We start from the raw sequence: 21,206 nt of genomic DNA, 5'->3' as shown, positions 1-21,206 counted from the left end.
GGCCGCTTCCGCTTATTCGCAGCCATCCTTTTTCCACTTTGTTGCCCGCGCCAAATAAAGCCATTCACCACTTGAACAATGACGCCTTCTGCTTCTGATGCCGATTTCACCGCTAAATTAAGCCCCTAGCAAGTTCCATAACACTCTTCTCCTGACGTCGATCTCGGTGACTCCACTGAAGGGCTCCGTACATGTTACACCACGTGGCTGACAAGGCGAGATGAAATCCGCGGTGCATCTGATTGGCTATCAAAGCTTCTGAATCTTAGCCTTCTTCACAAGCTAGGAAATGGGATGACAATGCTAGGAGATGGATGGATATACAACTAGTATTCGGATAGTGGGATAAGGCCATTTCTTCGCATTAATCCATCTCTCATCATTTGATGATTTGGAAAACCAAACATCAGTTTCGTCGTTCCTTTTAATTAATTTCATACCATGGCCTCTGACATCCTCATTGCCCCCTGCCCCACGCTCTGACCCTTTCCTCATTAGACCCTCCTCTGGATTAATTAGCCTGTGAAATTTCCCGTCTGCGTCGTGAAGTCGCCTCTGGTGCTCAGATTCGGTACACGCCCCAAAAGCACTTCGAGCATGCGATACCCACTACCAGCTGCATAGCCGGGGAGTTCATGACCGGAAAGCTGGACAGTGTAGAACGTCAGTCCGCGCTCGGTGCCCCAGTACCCGACGATGCCTGCCTCAGAGGCACGTCCGAGGTTCGTTTCGGGGTGATAGGGAACGTAGAACGGCTCGCCTTGCGGGTAGGATTGGAAGCCTTTCGCGTTGTTCCACTGCAGCAGAAAGAGGTCAGTAATGTATCCAGGGAGGGGCGCGGGAAGATGTTGCAGATGCGGTGAAGTAAGACATACGGTGACATTCTGCAGCGCAAATAGTGTGCCGTTGGGAACAAGTAAGAAATCGAGATTTCCAACGCCAATCATAGTGTTGTTCGTGTACTCGATGACTCTTTGCAATACCTCGTTTTGCGCCGGAGCAAGAGACATGTCTTGGAGGGTCTCGTTATCGTTGTCTCCATTTCCAAACACGTTGATATCTGTGCACTGCATCCAGTTGGTACCCACTGGCGCATTGATTGCTGCTTGAACGTCGGTGCGATTGAAGTAGACGTTCGCTCCGGGTGGCAGATAGTCACCTGAGTTGACGATGCCGAGGTGTCCATAGACGAAGGGGCAGGTATCGGTAATGTGATAGATGTTGAAGCATGGGTTGACTTCGAGAGCCGCTGCATACACAAGGTCAATGATGTCACAGGTAGAGTCGTCGCTCGTGAAAGGATCTGGGAGCACAGGGAACGGTTCCGACGGTGGCGGAAATGTGAAGAAGAGGTCCCAATAGGAGCTGTAGTTACAGTAATCGTGAAGATCGTGCATGGCGGCGGTCAAAGATGCATTGAGATAAAATAGATGGCTCCAATAGTCCACGAAGGGGGATATCACCACTTGTTGTTGAATTGTTTCGTCTCCGACAATGGGGTCATTGATCCCTACGCCTGCCAGGTTGTAATACTCCGTGTCGTCGGCCGTGATGAAAGCATCCGCGATGTAGGGCACGTAATACCCGGCATATGATTCTCCTGCAAGTGAGAAATTGGTCAGTCATACGTCCAACAAGGGAGAACCTGTTCGGCACTGACCGGTGAGATAAACTTTTCGGTTCTGCAGACCAAAGGCGTCCACGAATTGCTTATAGAAGCCAATGAATTCCAGACCGAGCTCAACTTCATTGGTGATGTTGGGAACACCCTGTGTGTATCCTACGCCTATAGGTTGCTCTACCCATAGCATATTGGTCAAGTTTGACCAACTGTAGGTATTTGGCGTGGGAGCGAGAGTGCCAGCTTGCCACAAAAATGGTCCATTCTCGGTGAGAAGGCCACTCAACGAACTGCATCCCGGGCCACCGTTGAACCAAATGGTCACTTCGTTCGCCGCGGCGGGATTGGAGCTGGGGAAGAACCAGAAAAAGAGCTGTCGAGTTTCATTGGGATCGTCTGAAATTGGTAGGAGTCCTGCATATGACTCTCCAATATCGAAATTGACGTCCGGAATAGCCGTGCCGTCGACCACGAACTTTTCGGTGTTTGCATTCAGGTACGGTGAGGCTCGCTTTTGTTTCCGAGAGGACTTGGGAGGGGGAACACGTCGTTCTTTTTGAATCGGATGAGCTTGATGAGCTGGCGGTACTGGCGCTCGCTCATGGAGAACCTGCGACCACACGTCGTGAGGTCGTTTGAAAGCGTTGATTGCTCTCTTGTTGAAAGCAAGTGTATGAGCGCTCAGAGAGAGCAGCGCAAAAAGCTGCACGACAGAGAACTGCATGGCGAAAAGGAACGCCTGAAGAGGATCTCACTTGACCATGCTACTCTCGGGGTGGCCCTCCAAATAAATATACTGACCACATTTCGAGCAGGGCCGGCCTTAGAATGCGTCATTGGAGAAAAGAGATGTCAGGTACAAGGCCAGAGCTTATCAAGCTGCAAAGGTTTGAACCAACCAGCAGCTCTCCTTTCCGGATCGAGAGGCCTAAGAGCGTTCAAGCTTCTGCAGGAACTTGCTTGTTCCAAGGCCGGGAGCTAGGCAAGCGGGAACTACTCCACCCCCAAGAAGTTCCTGGACATGCTTGGAAGCTCTGTTAACGTTAGAGGCTCCAGTCGCTGGGATGATCTTTTTGGGCTTCCGATACCGGTTAGTAGATGGCATCAGTGTGGGGATTACGCCTTATCGCATCCTGGTATGATTTTGACGATCATTTTGGTGATAAAGAGTTGTGCAGATCCTAGGCATGCCGGAGAAGGAGTCGGAATGCCTGCCAGTCAGAGGCTGGACAGTACGGTGGTATCAAGGGAAATTTTCGTCGGCGGGGGTTGATGCACGTGACTATCGGTTTGCGACTCCGGGCGCCAGTAGCCTAAGTCAGCCTGAAAGTATAGGTGGTGTTTGGTTAAAGCTTTGGGGATCGCGTTAGTAAAGTTTAGCTAGATGACCCCCGGAGCAACATTGGACCGAATCACGTGTTGCTTACTCCACCGACGAAAATGACCCTTGATACCACAGTAAAACGTTGACCGAATCAATACCGTATCATAGCAGGCTGTTCTTGCTGAGTTGGACACAGAGCACCGCCAAGAAAGTCATACCAACGGGATGTGTTGCCTGCAGAGCAACTATCCGGGTTTGTCAGCGGCCCTTGAGCTCAAAATTGCGAGCGCGTGGAGAAATTTGATCCTCAAGATTGTGTACAATCTAAGGCAAATCAAGGATACAAGCTCTTGACCAAACTCAGAGGCAGTACCCCCAAGGAGAAAACTTTGGAAGAAATGGAATTATGCCTTTGATCACGAGCGCGGAATCCCCGCATGGCAGACCTGACTGATGATTCTCTGCAGAAATTTCTTTGGCCGCTACGTTGCGGACCCATCTGACAACGTATTTTTGCTTTTAATTTCCGGAACAATCCGATTATCCACGCAAAAAGCCCATGTTTCTGGTAGAAATCGACCCCTAGGACTGGTCCGTTTCTTAGGTCGACGAAATCGCGAGCTGAACACAGAGGATATAGCTTGGAAAAATTGTAGGAATAGCTCAAGGTTCTTTGAACCTGGTCAACGCGACGAGTGGGTTGAACGGCTCGGCGGAACCGCGTAGGGGCGCTCTTCGACACAAACCTTGGTGCGTGTGCCAGTGTGAAAGTGATGGAGGCGATGCTGGATATTCATAAGTAGAACAGCTCCTCGACGTGCGCTTTTCATTCCAATGAAACAGATATCAAAGGAGAAAAGGTGACCGAGAAAGTGCAGTTGGGGACTCGGCCCCGCAGCTCAACAGCGGGCACATGTCACCTGGACTTGGTATCGATAGTGGCTTCGTGAATCGGTTACCTCGCCCCTCGCACTGCCAGGCTCTGGGCTGAAATTTCCCACCCACCTTCGCAGTTCTCAGATCTCAACTGGTCATCTTTCTTCCCCCACCGTCACACCCTGGGGAAACACACTCTCTCTTGGATTATTGGCTGACCTGGATACGCGACATTTCCTCCTTCGTACGCCTCCCCTTTCCACGAACATAATCACAGGGGCTTTTTGAGCTTGTGACCCATCGTCCTCGCATCAATGAATTGAGGATTCGGTTTTGCTTTGATTCTTGTATATCTCTATCATCTCCCCTCCTCTCGAGAGGAATGCTTCGAGCGATCATGATTGTCGACATCACCTGTCCAAGATGCGCTTTCTGACCCTCGTTCATCTTTTACTCCACGGCACCTGGCTTTCGCAAGCCGGGACATTCGAAAGAACACAGTATGGCCACCAGGCTGGCTCCTTGGCTGGGGCGGCCCACCAGAAAACGTTGATACCCAACATAAAAGACGGAAATGCGACGGGAACATGGAGATCCGGCATGCCACCAATCCTGCGCGACATGTTGGATGCCCTAGAAGTCATGCAAGATACATATTTTGACATTTTTACTGGAACATGGCCGGACGCTATCGATTGGACGTCGGCGGTCATGGGAACGCATGTGTCGGCGACTCTTGCCAGCATTGTTTCTTCCCTTGATGCATCATCCACCTCTACCTGCTTCGACATGTTGTCGTGGCAAAATACCATCGATCGATACTATGCACATACGTCTGTCTTTTACTTTGGCGAGAATGCGTTCGCAGTGCGAAACCAAGCTTACGACGATATGCTCTGGGTGGTTCTCGGCTGGCTCGAGAACCTGAAATTTGCAGAAATGTACTCTTTAAGACATTGGGATTTTGTCGAATCTGGGAGGCAGACTTCTTCGGGAAGTGGCTGGCAAGGATTACAATTCAGCCCTATGGCCGCTCACCGGGCTCGTATCTTTTACGATCTCGCCTCGGCTGGCTGGGATGAGTCTCTTTGCCATGGGGGCATGAACTGGAATCCATATTTGACCCCGTACAAGAACGCCATCACCAACGAACTCTTTGCCGCCGCCAGCATTGGAATGTATCTCTATTTTCCTGGCGACAACAATACTTCACCATATATGACGCAAGGCGGACAAGGATTCGTCAAGCCTCATGACCCGGCATATTTGGAAAATGCGATCAAGAGCTATAAATGGCTCATGGAGAGTCAGATGCGGAACTTTGTAACCGGCCTCTACCAGGACGGCTTCCATATCACGGGGTGGCATAAATATCCGAATGGAACCATCAATCCAGGCACCAAGAATTGCGACGAACTCAATCCTATGGTGTATACCTACAATCAAGGCGTTATCCTGTCCGCCAGCCGCGGCCTTTGGCTGGCCACCGGAGCCAGAAGTTACCTCGATGAAGGCCATGTCTTGGTGGAAAGTGTTGTACGGGCGACTGGGTGGCCAAACTCGGAACACGCCTGGAGCGGTATGGGGCGGGCCGGAGTGATGGAAGAGTTCTGCGACCACAGCGGGTATTGCAGTCAAGATGGACAAACATTTAAAGGTATCTTCTTTCACCATCTCTCGGAGTTTTGTCGGCCTCTGTGGCCGCAGGAAGAGGCATTCACCACCACCGACAAACGTGCAGAATTCGACCGAGATGTTTATGAGTACCATCTCGCCCGCTGTGCGGCGTATGACAAATGGGTTGCTCACAACTCAGACGCTGCTTCAGCCACGAGAGATTCTGATGGCCATTTTGGCATGTGGTGGACGTTTGGAGAACCAGACGACGAGATGATGACCGAGATCCGCGAGCGTACCACTCTCCCAATTGGGGCTGATGACCACCTCAACCCAAAACCGAGTGATTGGTCTAGTCAACCTATTTCCCCCGACGATAGCAATGACCGAGGCCGGGGCCGAACAGTGGAGACTCAAAGTGGAGGACTAGCAGTTCTGCGAGCGAGATGGAATTGGGAAGCCCATTTGAGGCAGATCTCTGCACGAAAGACATGATCAAAATGATTTGATATCTAGATGTATATACGCAGCGACCTGTGAACCGTAACATGACCGATTTCCCGCACCGGATTAGCACCCTTTCAGGTTAAATCTAAGTTTCGGAGCTTGCGCACATGGACAACGGTTGGCTTCCAGGCGGCCCAGCGACCTTACGACCGTAGCTTATTCCCTGGCAAAGAACTGACTAGGTTGTACGTGATATCCCTTGGCCAGGCCTCCGACCACGCTGCGCTTTTCATCTCGGCCCGAAGCAACTTGAAAATATCTCGAGTCAGGAGAATTTCACCAATGAGAATGTGGATTATGAAAGCTCGGTCAGGGTCTGGGATATAGCAGGCTGGAATCCGGAGCGGAATTTCTGTCTTGTATGACAGGAATTTTGAACTTTGGATAAAATTCACCAAGACATCTCTACACAAAGACAACAGAAGATCAACAACTAGAAATACTTAACCCTACCTTCATCAACTACATCCACCCCCTGGACCAGAATAATCTCTGAATTAGTCGCATCTTACATTGGCACCCTGTCAAACTGGGGGTTCAAATTGAGATGTATATTGAATGCTCTCTCTATCTGCAACTGGTCCTGCCCGGTTGCTGGTATTTATACATGTTTGGTTGACCCCTTTTCTTCTTCCATCTCTCCCCTTTATCCTGCATAGGGGTGATAACCCTTTCCCAAGTAAAGGGACACTGCCCATTTTTCAACAAGACTCCATGAACAAAGCAGTGACCTAACCAACTTCATAACTTAGAGAATGTCTGGGTGTACATGTCCAAGCAGGCCGAACAGAACTGACATTGCTGACACCCCTGGACAATGTGGACCTAACACATCCCTACTACAGACAACCTATTGCTGAACTTGGAGATGTGATAACGTCTTTGCCCCATGAGTTCTGGAGCCCTGGCATTGAACTTTCGATTGAGTGTTCCTGCCATCACGATGATCCACCGGGTCATGATGAAAAGAAAGTACATCGAACAGATCAACTTGTTCTCCGACTCTCGAGTGGTCAACGCAGCCCACATGGAGGAGGCCGAGTACCGTGTCCGACTTATGACATGCACAGATCTTACCCTCATCGAACACGCTTGCTGTATGAGAATCCTAGTTGCCATGGTGGATTCTCCACAGTCTGAGCGTTTCAGTCCCCCCCATGTTTAACAGATGCAGCATCAATCGGAGAAGCTCTTCTTGCTGCAAAAGTTATTTGAAGATCCTGACCGGGGCAAGTTTATCTTTAGGCGTCATCAGACGTGGTAGGCACAATGGTTCCGCCGGGAGTATCTACAGTAAATTACTGGCCAACTACTGGACTGACAAACGCTTTGAGCTTTTAATGTTGATCCTACGGAGGTACAAACACATGGAGTGGGAGGAAACTTTGACAGGCCTCAAGAAATATTTAGCAATACCTCGATGCATTGAGAGTGGGCACTGCAGCTGGAAGGTGGATTTGGAACAGCTCCACCTAGTCGCACCTTAACACTGCATCTGCCCCGGAGATGTGGACTGTCATGAAAGTGATCCTTGTCGGGCAACATCCAGTGTCTTGCACTATCCTCTTCGCCGAACGAAATTCACTTCCCACCTGACGCCACGTCTTCGTGATGGAATCCGGCATCGCCTAAGATTTTGTCACCGATCTTTACAGGTTCGGCAGCTATCGTGAGGTCAGCCGAAGAGCAACAGTGTTGTAATCGGAACCTTACCAATAAGGATGAAGTATATCCTTGCCGGTTTGGAACTTGGATTTGTCCAACCATGAATGGTACCTCGTTGGACACAAACGTCGCCGGGTTTCATATGAATGACAGCTCCGTTGTCAAGGTGACTGAGACGTCAGAATGTCGCCATGGATATTCCATATGTGTTTCTCACCAGTCAAGCTCGCCCTCGAAAAGAATGCCAAAATCCAACGACACTGTTCGGTGGAACATCTACATGATGCCCGTCAGTCATCGGCACCAGCACGGGTCTCTTTGAACGGACCGTCACAGTGTTCGCTGGAATGTCGACCACCCTCAGCACAACACCTTTATCATTGGCCAGACTCTGTGTTTTGTGGTCGATTGGATCCGCGCTGCCATTGTTGCTGGCGGGAAATTGGCTCGTCTCCCATAGCACGGCGAAATTCGCCTTGACCCCCGTTGGCACGCAGGGGATTTGACTATCTTTTAGAATGATCGAATTACCCTGTTCATCGTGACCGGTGACAATCCGTCGAGGGTCTGGAAACATAGCCATGTTTGCCTTCGTTTGATGTTGGGAGAGGCCGAAGATATCTTGGTGCTCCACGTCAAGTGGTCTACAAGAGATGGACCTGAAGCAGTGTCTTCCGATCGACAAGACAACTTGCCTTCGGTTTAATATACTAGAATCTGGGGAATTCTGGACCTACAAGTAGTCATGCGGGGTTAATATCCAGGCATTCAATGTCCGTCTGGCATCGACCAGGATGGATGTACAAAATCCAAGAGACGAAATGGCGTTGTACAACGATAAAGCTGCTGGAAGATCATCCATTGGCATGGGGGAAGAACATTACTTGCCATCGGTTCAGAAGTCGTACAAGGCTCGGAACCGAAAGAGTCCAAGTAATTACTGATTGGATCATTTTCCCCGAGTGGGTGGTGTATTTCGGACCAAGGTCTCAAGTCGGATGAGATCCGGGGAATTTGGGACTTGACGACAATATAAGAGCAGAGTTCCCAACGCGACTGATTCGACATTCCAGGTACACCAAAAATGGCCTCTCTACCACCACAGATACCTGACGGGTCACCGTTTACTCTGGAAAATATCCCATTTGGCGTGATTTCGACCAAGGAGAATCCCACACCGCGATGCGCAAGTGCAATCGGGGATTATGCGTTGGATCTTCACGCTCTCAGTATATCGGGACTCTTCCAGGAGGCTTCGGTGACCGATGCTTTATCTCAGGTAGGCCTGCCGCAACACGTCCACGCTACTTGTCGAAATCTGGCTCTAATTCGTGGAAAGACGACTTTGAACGCCTTCGCGGCTCTACCAGCAAAGATCAGGACCTCTGTGAGGGAGCAAATCATTTCGGCGTGGGAAAATGGGAATCTCACCCCAGACTGCCTCCATCAATTGACAAGCGTGAAAATGCACCTACCCGTGGATATTCCCGGGTATACCGACTTTTTCTGCTCTCTTGAACATTGCCAAAATGTAAGCCACAGTCCCCTCGAGACTTCAACTTCACTCACGGGTATTCAGTGCGCGCCTATGAGCGATGGCAAAATCCCAGATAACTTTTTCCATGCCCCATCAGCGTACAATGGCCGAGCATCAAGTGTCATCCCATCTCCCTCTCTCGTGCGTCGACCCCGGGGAGTCTACTGGAGGCCGGGGACGAAGGAACCTGTGCACGGAGTTTCACAACTGGTCGATTTCGAGCTGGAAATGGGATACATCGTCTCTAAGCCCGTCCCATACGGCGAAACGCTCAAAGTCGACGATGCGCGGGATCATATCTTTGGATTTGTGCTGCTGAACGACTGGTCGAGTCGAGATATCCAGATTTTTGAAATGCCGCCCTTGGGGCCTTTCAACTCCAAATCCTTCGGCACCACCATTTCTCCTTGGATTATTACTCTCGATGCCCTCCATGCTTTTCAATGCGCCCCGAAACACAAGACCCATCCCCTGGAGCATCTCCGATACAACGACTTCGACAACGGGACATTCGACATCAAACTCGCCGCATATCTCGAACGGAACGGGCGGCGGTACAGGGTTTGCACCAGCAATCTGCGATATCTGTATTGGACACCCTTCCAGCAGCTTGCACACCACGCATCAGCGAATTGCGGCATTCGCACCGGCGACCTCATGGGAACGGGTACAGTGTCAGGAGACGGCAAAGACGAGACGGGGAAGAAGGTAGAACTGGGTTGTCTATTCGAGGCGACTCAACATGCTAGGCAGCCCTTGAAGCTGGACGGGGAGGTAGAGCTCGGCTATCTGGAGGACGGCGACTCGATCATTCTCTCAGCATGGTGCGATGATGGCCAAGGCCGAGCACTGGGCTTCGGAGAATGTCGTGGACAGCTTGTGGGACCTGATGCTCCAATTTCTTAGTGACGATCTGGAGTAAAATGGGCAAGTTGAATGCATTCGCTCGGTCATATAAAATGTAGATGCGATTGCAAATTGTGATGCAAAGATGGTTTCCTTTTGTTCTCATGAAGAGGCCGGCCAAAGACGGTCAATGCGAACGTCCCCGGGCTTATTTCATCATTCATCATTCGGAAAACGAATGAGAACGAATAAGCCACAATTATAGACGCGGAAGAATACAGGGGGGAATGCTAGCTCGTGGTTCATTTCACGGGCCCTGAGCAATGAGATGCTTTGGGATTCATTGCGCGTTTCTTCCTCCCACGCTTCCAACCCCGCGACGGGAAACCTTTAGCGTGTTTAACTAGAACGGGGAAAATACGCTCGGAATGCGCTAATTAGTCCGTATGATTCTCTTCCCCTTACGACATCCATCTCTCCCTTCAGTGGGTGGTTCAAAATGCTGGGCTTGCCCTAGTCTGAGAGGACTACGCTGACAGCTACGACTGGCCATATCTCCATCTTCCTAAAATCTTTTCCTCCTCCACCTTGTACAGAAGATTTCCCGGTCTTATCAAATAATTGATTGCACCGGCCATCGATGAGCCATCCAATGTTCCAAAATGCACGACACTGCCGGCCCTCGAAGGACCCAGTTTTCCAGTTGCGACGCCTGTCGACATTCACGCCTTGCTTGTGATGCTGCCAGGGTTGGTTACGATGCGGGTAAACCAGGCTGGACAGGATCTTGTTCGCGATGTACTCGTCGAAAACGACGATGTACGTTCGAGGTATGTTCTGATTCTCTCTACAGCCATCAATCATGTCTAGGTTGTACGAGATTTGTTTGCGTGGAGATGCTGACTCCAGCTCCTTGATCAGTGGATCAGCGCTGCAAAGAGAACTCCAACCAAAGGTCGTCGGAATACTCGAGCTCTCTCCGTCACTGCCTGTCACTCTCAAGTCTCGTCTTCATCTCCGGAAAATGTACATGTCGGAAACGATGCCGTGGCTTCCTCATATTCGGAACCTGCGTCTCAGCCTCCTTATGGGCGCAATCGGTAAGCGGATCCGAACCATTTCGAGTCTAACATCACTAAACCCGAGACACAGACGCCAATCATCCGAATCATATGCCATTGCGACCAACTCCACCCCCTCGACCTCAATACAAACGCCCATTGAATCGGTCACGACGGGGTTAGGTGATTGGCTCGAACTAATCTTTGAAAGCTGTTTTGAAATGATCTTTGGCTTCTGGATGGGCCGACATTGTTGTCCGTTTGTGTACGAGATCACCGACCGTCCGCGAAGGGAAAGATTGTTGACTCGTCTAGTGTGGATCCGAAATGCGATATCATCTTTCGGCCGACTCGACTATTCAGTGAACTCGATGCGTACATCGGCGAAGATTGGGAAGCACGAAATCTTGACCGTGCGGTCTCATTACCGGGCCACAGGCAAGAGAGAGATCGCCAAATTGATCGGTCTCTCCGACATGCAATACGATCGTTTGCGGCTCGGTGGCTGCATCTCATCCCGTCTACGGACCGCGTGGGTCCCGCGCATGACGATATCGTCAGGGACATATGGCGAACGTCGCGGCGGGATATGCTGAGGGTGGTCAACCGCGTATCGTATCGTTCCGTCCTTACATTGTTCCTCTTTGGGTTGACTCCCATTCCGACCGGAATTTCGGAAGAGGAAGAAATGGATGGACTGACAGGCCAAATATGCGTTCAAACGGCACTACAACAGGTGCAGAGACTGCGTGAACGACAACGAAATTGCCAGTTCAACGGTGCCAAAGTATCACCGGGACCAGACGCCCTTGAAAGCCCAGCGCCTCCGTCCAAGCTCACTCACAGCTATTTGAGCTCGGAAAGCCGGGCATACTGGGCAGCCTTGACTTTTGACACCTCAGCGTCCCTGACTCTGAATTTCCGGTCCTCTCTCTCGTCTGGCCTCCACGGCGTGAGTTCGGAATCGCCCTGGCGTGTTCTCAAGATGGGTGCGGGGTCATTTCATACCCGGACCGAAGACCTACGACGGAATCCGTTCGACATCTCGGATGATATAGCGGCCGAGGTCATTGCGGCCGCCGCAGCATGCAAGTTGTATGTCTGGAAAATGATTGCCGTCTTGAAAGAAGCACTGAGGGAGGGAGACGAAGAAGAAAAAGTCGCCCAAGCCTGGTCAGCATTCATCGAGGCTGTGGGAATATTCAAGGTTAGCTTTCGTCCGCTCCTGAATGGTTGTGAACGGAGACTTCCTTTCCTCGGCCAAGTGGAAAGATTGAACTGGTACGAACTCATGCTACATTATTACCTGGGCATCCTCATCTTGGTTGATGCGGTGGAAGCCGCTGAGCGAAGCGATCTGTTGGCACAGCTTGCCGATACCAGAATTGACGCTGAGCATGAAGTTTTTAACGCATTGAAGTTTGGACTCGAAAGCACTTACACCATCCACGGACCGCCGGGCTCGAACTCAGATACCATTCCCGACGCGTCGGTCTCTGCATCCTTTGTCGCCATTGACCCATATCCACATCATGTGGTTGCTTGTGTACAGTTGATGAACAAGGTGGTAAGCAGGGAGTACAAGAAAGGCAAAATCAAGCCCGAGGCCCACCAATACCTGAAATCAACACTTCTCAAGGCCCTGGAACAGTTGCCTCAAACCTCCAAGTCAGTACGAGCGGCTCGGCACTACCTGCATGCCTCACTTACCGAATTGGAACCGATTCCTGAGAAACAGGTGACGACCGACAATGTCCAATGGCCACCATCAGTTTATTGAAGCATGTTGCGGAAAATCAGTTGATTTAGCGGTCCTGCTCTTTCTTGGCTCGGAAACCCCGCTTCTTTAAGAATCGGGATATTACCCCCCCCTTAAGCTTTATGGGTATTTGGCCCAGGATCCGCAAAATTTTAACCTGACCAATAAGAGGCTTCCATTTGTCTTCGTGTGGGTGCATAGAAATCGATGTTGATGCCGTCAACACCAAACCAGACGATGACGCCGAACACCCTTTTCATCCTGCTAGCAGTACCCTGGATGGCATCCGCAGTCGCTCCAATGTAAATGACGTCGATTTAAGGGCTGTCAGAGAAGTGCCCTGTATTTACAAGTTCATCCTAATTAGGCTAGTTCGCAGCGAAGTGGATCCTGGGCGAAATACAGGCAGGTGTGCCGAATTGGGCAAAATGTATTTAGCGCCTTGGCACCTGGGCGAATACCCATCGTCCTTTCAGAGAACCCCGAGCTGGGCAATTCAACCACGATATGTCGAATGCGGTGACCTTAATGCTGGATCTGCCTGGTGGTTCCTCTATCAGGCGTCCATCAGCCCCGAGAGCTGATTATCTCAGTCGAACCCGAAGCATGGATGGTTTTGAAGCTACTTGACCCCCTGACTTTCCCAAGGTCTTGGTCTTTGGGGGCCTTTTTGCGATCTGGTGAGGAAAAGCTTGATCTAAGCGAACCCCGCTAATGCTAAGGTTGGAAAATGCTCTTTGTCGAGACTTAGGCAAATGAGAAGGTATAAAGAAGGGGCTTGATGCTCGGAAAGCTATGTTTACTCCACGGTAAGCACCGTTTGCAAATCTACCTGCTCCAATCGACTGACCCCATACCCACTATGGCGGGATCGTCTCCTCACGATGTCCTCTTCAAAGGGGCAACCGTGGTCTCCATGGACAGCAAGATCGGGGTGGTCCATAACTGCGACATCCTCGTTCAGGGTAACACCATTGCGAAGGTCCAGCCAAATATCGACGTGAAAGAGTACAGCGGTGCAGAGATCATCAATGCAGAAAATTCCATAGTTTCCCCCGGTTTCGTGGACGGCCACCACCACATGTGGCAGCAATTGCTGCGATCGTTAGCCACGGACTGGTCTCTCGCCGATTACCTTTATGTCATGAGAAGATGTTATGGCAGTCTGTACACCCCGGAAGATGTATATGTGGCCAACCATGTTGCTGCCCTTGACTTGATCCACAATGGCGTTACGACTGTGGTTGATCACTGTCACATTCTCAACTCTCCTGCCCACACGGACGCCGCCATTCGCGGCCTGAAGGACGCTGCCATACGTGGGGTATGGTGCTATGGCTTCTACGACAACCCGGCTCTACCCAAAGAGCACAACAAGTTTGACGTGACGAATTCCGAGTTTGGAGCGTCTGCGAAGATGAAAGACGCACGACGGGCCCGCAAGGAACACTTTTCAACAACAAACTCGTGGGAAACTGACCTGCTCACTTTCGGCGTTGCTCCGTATGAAGCAGAGACAATGCCAATGTCTGAACTTCAAGAACAAATCAAATTGGGACGTGAACTGCAAGCCACCATCATAACCGCTCACGTTGCGGTCGGTCATTATGATGCGGGAAATCAGATTGTGAAACAGTTGGGAGACGCCAAGATGTTGGGACCAGATCTGTTATTCTCGCATGGATCGGCTTTCACTGATGAGGAATGCCATATGCTCGCCCAAACCAAAGCAGGAGTAGTTTCCACTCCTGACACCGATTTACAGATGGGCATGGGCCATTCCGTAGCCTTTCGCGCGGAAGGCCACGGTTGTCGTGTGGGATTGGGCATTGATATCACTTCGAACCAGTCGAATGATATGTTGGTCCAAATGAGACTACTCCTCCAAGCAGAGAGGAGTCTGGACAATGCGAAACTGGGAACAGCTCCAATGGAAATCAAGCGAAAGTCCCATGAAGTCCTTCGCATGGCCACATTGGGAGGGGCCGAAGCGATGGGAATCGGCCATCTCGTAGGCAGCATCACCCCGGGTAAAAGAGCAGACTTGATCATGGTCAAATGTGATGATATCAATGTTGTGCCTGTCATTGATCCCATCGGGACTTTGATATTCAATGCTCATCCAGGGAATATCGATCTTACCATGATCGATGGCAAGATCCTGAAGAAAGATGGGAAGTTGGTGCATGCAGACTGGGGAAAGATGCGGGATGACGTTCGAGCCCGGACAACGCGGCTGGTTGAGGCGGGTCGAATCATTTTGGGGAAGAACAATTTTGCGACTACCTCGACGATGGCGGATTTCGGGGATTACCTTGATGCATTGTGAGGACATTCTGCAGCGTCGCTGTTTGGTGTGCCAGTGCCTGCTGGCGCCTCGAAAGGAGGGGAAAACTCAATGTTTGAGTTTTGAAACTTCAATTTATCCAAAATCTTTCAAACCTGGTGGCTTCTCTCCACCTCAGCCTTTCTGCCACGAGGATCCGAATTCAATGTGACCCGTAGTCCAGCCTGCTCTAAATCATGCCAAAATCCCAGCCCCTCTCATTCAATGCTGCTGGTATTCGGAAACACGCGGTAACAGACGTTCAGTGACGGCACCTGACACCACAAGGCTTGTCGAGGCTTCAAAGATAAAGTCCCTCTTCATAGCAAGTGGCCCGAATATTCGGGGCCTTACGAGGTTGGAACAATTGACCACGAAGTCCCTGCGAAGGAGCCACAGACCTTTTCCGACGTCACACAACACAAGGCCGTGTTGATGACCATCTACTATCCCTGCCCACCTTAATGCCCGAACGGATCTGAAGGCACCTTCATTAAAACAAAGGTTTCGCCCAACATGGCTGAGTTGCCTACAGGATCAGACAAGTCGTGGGTATCCAAGGTTTGTCTCCCTTCCTGACTCACTCGTTTTGGTCTGGTTCTTTTGCAGTACATGGTATACGAAACTGCCCGCGCACAAGAACGCCAGGCTTGCAGATCACTGGCCTCAACATGGCCACACCACTTCAGATCTTCGCCATAAGGAACGGAGAAAGGACCTCCGAAGAGACCATATGATGCGGTGGACTCCGTATTTCCAAAGTACGATCAGGATGATACGACGCCTGGACACCAGGCGGAAAAAGAGTCCCGATGTGCACAGATTGATTTTCGTCTGGCGGAGATTCATGAAGCCTATCAAGTGATGCAAGAGATCGGCGCCAGAAATGGTGAGAAAACAGCCGCCAGCAATCTTCAATTAGAGGAGCTATTGGAACGGCCAAGTCGGGACCTGATGGCGTCGACGGGTCTTACTGGACGGATCGAGGGCATATCCACGGCGTAACCATCGTGGGATACTCAGTCGGGGCCCCTACGGCCGTCGAGATATTGAGACAGAAAGACCAGTTCGAGTACATCACTCAGGGCATCGTTTCTGATATCTAAGTGATGCGGTGCGACCCCCATCGGAGGGAAGAAACTGTTGGACTTAAATGTCCTGCATAGAACGCCCTCGGAGCATAGGTCGGATAAGAGATACCTGGCTGTGAAGTTGAAGATCCGTCACAGAGGAATCAAGAGGCCTACGCCCGGGAGCAGAAAGCGATCCAGGGAGAATTTACAGAATCTAGGGAGAGAGGAGGTTTGGATGCATCTGACTCCGGAATGGAGGAGGTCTGGAAGGTGTGAGACTTGTCTACGACGAAGTTTGAAAGAGGAGAAAACTGATTTCGATGCCGACGCCGAGACACCCGAAGGAAAAGAATATGAGAGAGTGTGAAGCTGGGCTCCGAGCATCAACACCTCTTTTAAGTCACGCAATCAACGATGTTCCAGACGACAGTTTTCGGTGATCGATATACCGAGAGTCCAGCGATTTGAGCATCAATTAGACATCTCGACGGTCGAACGCTTACTTATTCTAGGGTTTATCCAATTCCGGCGATATCTTCCCTCCAGCAGAACTTTACTCCACAATCCTACGGTCCGGTTCGACCAATATCCTCCTACGGATCGACATCTTTGTCACCTCACTTGACAAGGTAACATCCACCAAAATAGGCATATCCATAAACATGACCGCTCATATCCGTGGTCTCAACGGGTCGCCTACCCCTCAAGTGGTACGGTACTGCTGATAGGATATCATACTTATCTGTCTCGAAATCTCTCGTTATCACTCTGGCAAAACTTCCACAGAAGATCAACATTGCATCATATACCATACCCCACTTCACGACCCAATGTCGTTTCATTTCGTTGCCGACTAGTGGTCAACCATGGAGCACGAGCACGAATCCAAGGACATGGAACACGGCAAAACGGCCGACACCATCATCGAGCCCCCTCGAGAAGATGAAGACCTTAATCTCAAAGACCTCGCCCGCGAGCAGAAGAACATTGGCACCCTCACCCGCCGCCTGAAATCGCGGCACGTCCAATTCCTCGCTCTCTCCGGCGCAATTGGAACCGGCCTTTTCGTCGGCTCCGGCCAGGCCCTCAGCCTCGGCGGCCCTCTCTCCTGTTTTCTCGCATACCTCATCACCGGCTTCAACCTATACGCCGTGATCAACTCGCTCGGCGAAATGGCAACCTACCTACCCCTTCCGGGCGCTGTGCCCGTCTTCGCCGCACGCTTTGTCGACCCAGCCCTCGGATTCACCTTGGGCTGGAATTATTGGTACCAATTCGCAATAGGCGTGCCGATTGAAATCTCAGCCGCGGCCGTGGTCATCGGGTACTGGCCCAATCATGTATCCAATGCTGCCTGGATCACCATCCTCTTCGTCCCGATGGTTCTGATCAACTGCTTTCCCGTCCGAATCTACGGCGAGGCGGAATTCGTGTTTGGGGCGATCAAGCTCACGACCATCGTCGGGCTGATATTGCTCATGTTCATCATCACGTTGGGCGGGACGCCGAGTGGCGATCGCATAGGTTTTCGATATTGGGATGACCCGGGCCCGATGCTGACGTACCTTGAACCCGGGGCGCTGGGGCGGTTTCTGGCGTTCTGGAAAGTCTTCATCCAGGCTACGTTTAGCTATGGCGGGAGCGAAATGGTCGTGGTTGCCGCAGGCGAGACCGAGAATCCGCGCAGGAATGTACCCAAGGCGGTCCGGCGTGTGTTTTGGCGCATTGCGATATTTTACGTCCTGGCTATTTTTTTGGTCAGTTTATGCGTCTCAGCGAAGGATCCACGGCTGTTGAATGCAATCAGCAGTTCGGCGCCCGGTGCCGCAGCATCCCCGTTCGTCATCGCGATTGTCAACGGCGGGATCTCCGCGTTGCCGTCAATCATCAATGCCGTGATTCTGTCGTCGGCCTGGTCGGCGGGAAACTCGTTCTTTTATGCGTCAACGCGCATTCTCTACGCTACGGCCCTCGACGGTCGCGCGCCCTCTTTTTTGACGTTCGAACGTTTCGGGATCCCCTACGCCTGCGTGGCCGCCACAACCCTGCTTTCGCTGCTGGTGTACCTCAACGTCAACTCCCGCTCCGCTGACGTTTTCTTCTGGATCTCGAATCTCTCGGCGGTATCGACGCTCATCGTCTGGGCGAGCGTCTGCATTACGTACCTGCGCTTCTACTATGGGCTTAAGCACAATCGGATCTCTCGGTCGAGTCTGCCCTTCAAATCGCCCTTGCAGCCGTTTCTCGCGTACTTTGCGGTCGCCTTCTCCACCGTCGTCGCAGTATTTAATGGTTTCGACGCTTTTTTCCCGGGACGATTCAGTGCGAAGAGCTTCATTCCGCCGTATATAGATGTTCCGATTTTCGCGTCGTTGTTTTTGGGGTATAAATTTCTGAAAAGGACGAGGTTGGTTCGATTGAAAGAGATGGATTTGTGGAGCGGCAAGGCGGAAATTGATCGATTGGAAGGGACGTGGCCGGAGGTCAAGCCGAGGAATTTCCTCGAGAGAATTTGGTTCTGGATCGCTTAAAGCATTCAAGCAAAACAAAAAGAGCAGGTGAAGCCTTATTTCCGAGATTGGTGTGTGCCATGACGAAGGCTCGGGTCCGAAATGGAAAAGAAAAGGGGGTATACAGGTTGTCGGCTGTGCCAACCGAATCTCAAAGGATTTGCCTCCATGACCAATGGCCCGTATGTAAACCTCTAAATCTCCTTTGTGACAAGATGAACAGGTTTTCATTCAAAGCAAAAAGAAAACCATTTTTCCCCTTTTGTTTCTGAGCAAGGAATCCGATCTGGGAGGGTCTGGTTTTTCAACGGAGTATCGTGAGCTATGAGAGGAAACAAGGTCTATTCCCTTTCAATACTGACTCACAAATGACAAAACCAAATGATTTCAGAAAACTCTATCAATAAACTCTCGTGCACTGACGGGCTGGACCTGGGGACACAGCTCGTTCAGTGTCGGTCTGATGATCGCCCCATCAACTTGCCCTTCGCATGATACCTTCATCATCTGCGCGACCATCTTGCCTTTGAGCGCATCGATGCTGAATCCCTTTGCCAGCTGTTGATCAAAATCTCGAATTTTCTCATCGCATTGCTGTGTGGTGAGGGTCTCATGGTGGAGCTGAATGCCTTTGTCGCGAACAAGGTTGAGGACATCCTCCAGAGTACAAGTATCGCCTGCCATCCCAAGTTGACCTTTCCATTGGCCCGGTGGAAGCTCGACTGCAGCAGCAACAAACTTGCCGATATCTCCAATATGTGTCATGGATATCTTGCTAGGTTGTCCGACATCGTCCAAGGGAATCACCAGTTTGCCTTTCCGAATGTCGACGTATTCAAGCATGAGGTCGTCCACCAGGCCACTGAGAGCAAATTCCTCCTCTTTCCGATCGGTTCCGGAGTATGTTTTGCCCTGCGCCAAATAGTTCATGAACATGCCGTTCTGAAACGTAGCACACTCGACTCCATTTTGGGCACTAATTTCTTCACAGACCTGCCACAGCATATCCTTGTGAACTAAAAGGTCGACCTTGAAATGAGAGGATGGACCCATGGACCAGTCGGACGGTGCAAAACGAGAGACATTCGCAGCGATGCATGCTTTCAAGAGATTGGAATGCTGTGAGATCATGGCAGAGGGATCGATGACCTTGAATACGGAGATGAGAGTGTGGGCCCCTCGAAGTGCCGACGTCAGGGATTCAATGGATGCGTAATCGACGTAAGAAATGGAAGCACCGTACATTTTGTCCTGACCTGTCTGCATGATGAAGTCAGCGTCAAGGAAAGAGTCAAACCCGGAACCGAGGACCACAACGTTTGCCAGTAAGATCGGAGCGACTCTCAAGTGCGAACGATCAAGCAATGGGCTGGGAGAGCGTGTTCATCCGGGGTAGAGGTGCTGCCTGCACTTTCTCTCTCTGGGGAACTGCGAGAGTCATTTGGGCTGTTGGTGTTAGAGATGCTGACCGAGTTATGTTGGTCAGTGACAAGGTTGTCAGCGTTGTCGACAGCATCTCGGGCGGCGTCGATAGCTTCGTTCGGGGAGTGGGCCGCATGGTTAGAATATCGTTGGCAAAACCAGCCTGAGTCACCCCATAAGGATGAATGGTTGTTCCCGGAAAACTGCACAGGGAACGAGCATCTTGTCCGGGTATCGGGTCAGGGTTCTCTGCCTCTCTGTTGCAACTGTGGCTCTAGTGACGGGACTTTGGGCGGGATATTCGGATCCAGAATCCGCCATAGAGGCCAACGACAAAAGCCAAACGTAAAATTGCTGTCACGTGCCCCCAAGCATGAGATGTCGAAAATCTCCATCACCGAAGAAATAGATTGAAAACAGCATTGGCCAGGAAGAAAGCATGTGCATATGCTCACCTGATGGGTTGAGGACTGTCTTGAAAGAATGAGGACTTCATGCTTCCCCGTACTGACAAGAGCAGTCACAATGGACTTGCCCAACGTTGGCGATGTGCCTCCAGCAACTGCCACCCGAACCATATCGGCGACTCAACTTCGACCTGAGGAGAACTCAAAAGAGCTGACTGATTGTAGGGTTTTGTAGGAGTGGTGTACAAGGTTCTTCGCCGACATTCTTCCCTTATATCCTTCTCAAGAGAAAGCCAATGTATTTGGACTTTTGCGGTTCAACGGAGATGAAAGTCATCAGGTTAGGCAACAGTCCCCTCATGTTGATCTTGACGGCGCGATGTTGTAATGCCCAGATCGCGAGATTGTCGCCACGGCATCATTGGAGAGGATTTGTGGCAGACACAGACCAATGCGAATACGGATGTTGATCAAATCTGGGGAACCAGGGTCATCATTTAACTCTGCCGAGCATGCATGAAAATTTGTCACTCTTCAGGCTTCAACCTCGTATTCCACTCTCGTACCGATAACCACGAGGATTGGGGGTTTTCGTCCTTCTCTTTGTTAGGATGCCTTAAGCGCGAGGCGAGCTAAGCGTTCAAGTAAGCATGTA

General features: G+C 50.9%; 8 protein-coding genes across 8 annotated transcripts; 5 read left to right on the top strand and 3 right to left on the bottom strand.

Annotated features, from left to right (window-relative positions):
• Window positions 1-515: 515 nt before the first annotated feature.
• Z518_02621 (uncharacterized protein) lies at window positions 516-2,345 on the bottom strand (the record flags this gene model as incomplete). Its single annotated transcript, XM_013419649.1, has 3 exons — window positions 516-797; window positions 876-1,600; window positions 1,661-2,345. The coding sequence occupies 3 exons, from the start codon at window positions 2,343-2,345 to the stop codon at window positions 516-518; spliced, it is 1,692 nt and encodes a 563-aa protein (XP_013275103.1).
• A 1,899-nt stretch (window positions 2,346-4,244) lies between these two features.
• On the top strand, window positions 4,245-5,933 carry Z518_02620 (uncharacterized protein; the record flags this gene model as incomplete). Its single annotated transcript, XM_013419648.1, has 1 exon — window positions 4,245-5,933. The coding sequence occupies one exon, from the start codon at window positions 4,245-4,247 to the stop codon at window positions 5,931-5,933; it is 1,689 nt and encodes a 562-aa protein (XP_013275102.1).
• Window positions 5,934-7,526: 1,593 nt separating this feature from the next.
• Window positions 7,527-8,193, bottom strand: Z518_02619 (uncharacterized protein; the record flags this gene model as incomplete). The annotated part of the gene is made up of 4 exons (XM_013419647.1): window positions 7,527-7,609; window positions 7,659-7,780; window positions 7,828-7,886; window positions 7,939-8,193. 4 exons carry the CDS (start codon window positions 8,191-8,193, stop codon window positions 7,527-7,529), a joined length of 519 nt encoding a protein of 172 aa, XP_013275101.1.
• Window positions 8,194-8,694: 501 nt separating this feature from the next.
• On the top strand, window positions 8,695-10,053 carry Z518_02618 (fumarylacetoacetase; the record flags this gene model as incomplete). The annotated part of the gene is made up of 3 exons (XM_013419646.1): window positions 8,695-8,889; window positions 8,950-9,141; window positions 9,190-10,053. The coding sequence occupies 3 exons, from the start codon at window positions 8,695-8,697 to the stop codon at window positions 10,051-10,053; spliced, it is 1,251 nt and encodes a 416-aa protein (XP_013275100.1).
• Window positions 10,054-10,855: 802 nt separating this feature from the next.
• On the top strand, window positions 10,856-12,834 carry Z518_02617 (uncharacterized protein; the record flags this gene model as incomplete). Its single annotated transcript, XM_013419645.1, has 2 exons — window positions 10,856-11,319; window positions 11,370-12,834. 2 exons carry the CDS (start codon window positions 10,856-10,858, stop codon window positions 12,832-12,834), a joined length of 1,929 nt encoding a protein of 642 aa, XP_013275099.1.
• Window positions 12,835-13,675: 841 nt separating this feature from the next.
• Z518_02616 (uncharacterized protein) lies at window positions 13,676-15,142 on the top strand (the record flags this gene model as incomplete). The annotated part of the gene is made up of 1 exon (XM_013419644.1): window positions 13,676-15,142. The coding sequence occupies one exon, from the start codon at window positions 13,676-13,678 to the stop codon at window positions 15,140-15,142; it is 1,467 nt and encodes a 488-aa protein (XP_013275098.1).
• A 1,936-nt stretch (window positions 15,143-17,078) lies between these two features.
• Window positions 17,079-18,743, top strand: Z518_02615 (uncharacterized protein; the record flags this gene model as incomplete). The annotated part of the gene is made up of 1 exon (XM_013419643.1): window positions 17,079-18,743. The coding sequence occupies one exon, from the start codon at window positions 17,079-17,081 to the stop codon at window positions 18,741-18,743; it is 1,665 nt and encodes a 554-aa protein (XP_013275097.1).
• Window positions 18,744-19,109: 366 nt separating this feature from the next.
• Window positions 19,110-19,988, bottom strand: Z518_02614 (uncharacterized protein; the record flags this gene model as incomplete). Its single annotated transcript, XM_013419642.1, has 1 exon — window positions 19,110-19,988. The coding sequence occupies one exon, from the start codon at window positions 19,986-19,988 to the stop codon at window positions 19,110-19,112; it is 879 nt and encodes a 292-aa protein (XP_013275096.1).
• Window positions 19,989-21,206: the final 1,218 nt, after the last annotated feature.

The sequence above is a fragment of the Rhinocladiella mackenziei genome, assembly GCF_000835555.1.
Source record: "Rhinocladiella mackenziei CBS 650.93 unplaced genomic scaffold supercont1.2, whole genome shotgun sequence".
In the NCBI taxonomy this organism is placed as follows: domain Eukaryota; kingdom Fungi; phylum Ascomycota; class Eurotiomycetes; order Chaetothyriales; family Herpotrichiellaceae; genus Rhinocladiella; species Rhinocladiella mackenziei.
The sequence above is the reverse complement of the archived record's forward strand: the minus strand, read 5'-3'. Positions and strand labels throughout refer to the sequence as shown.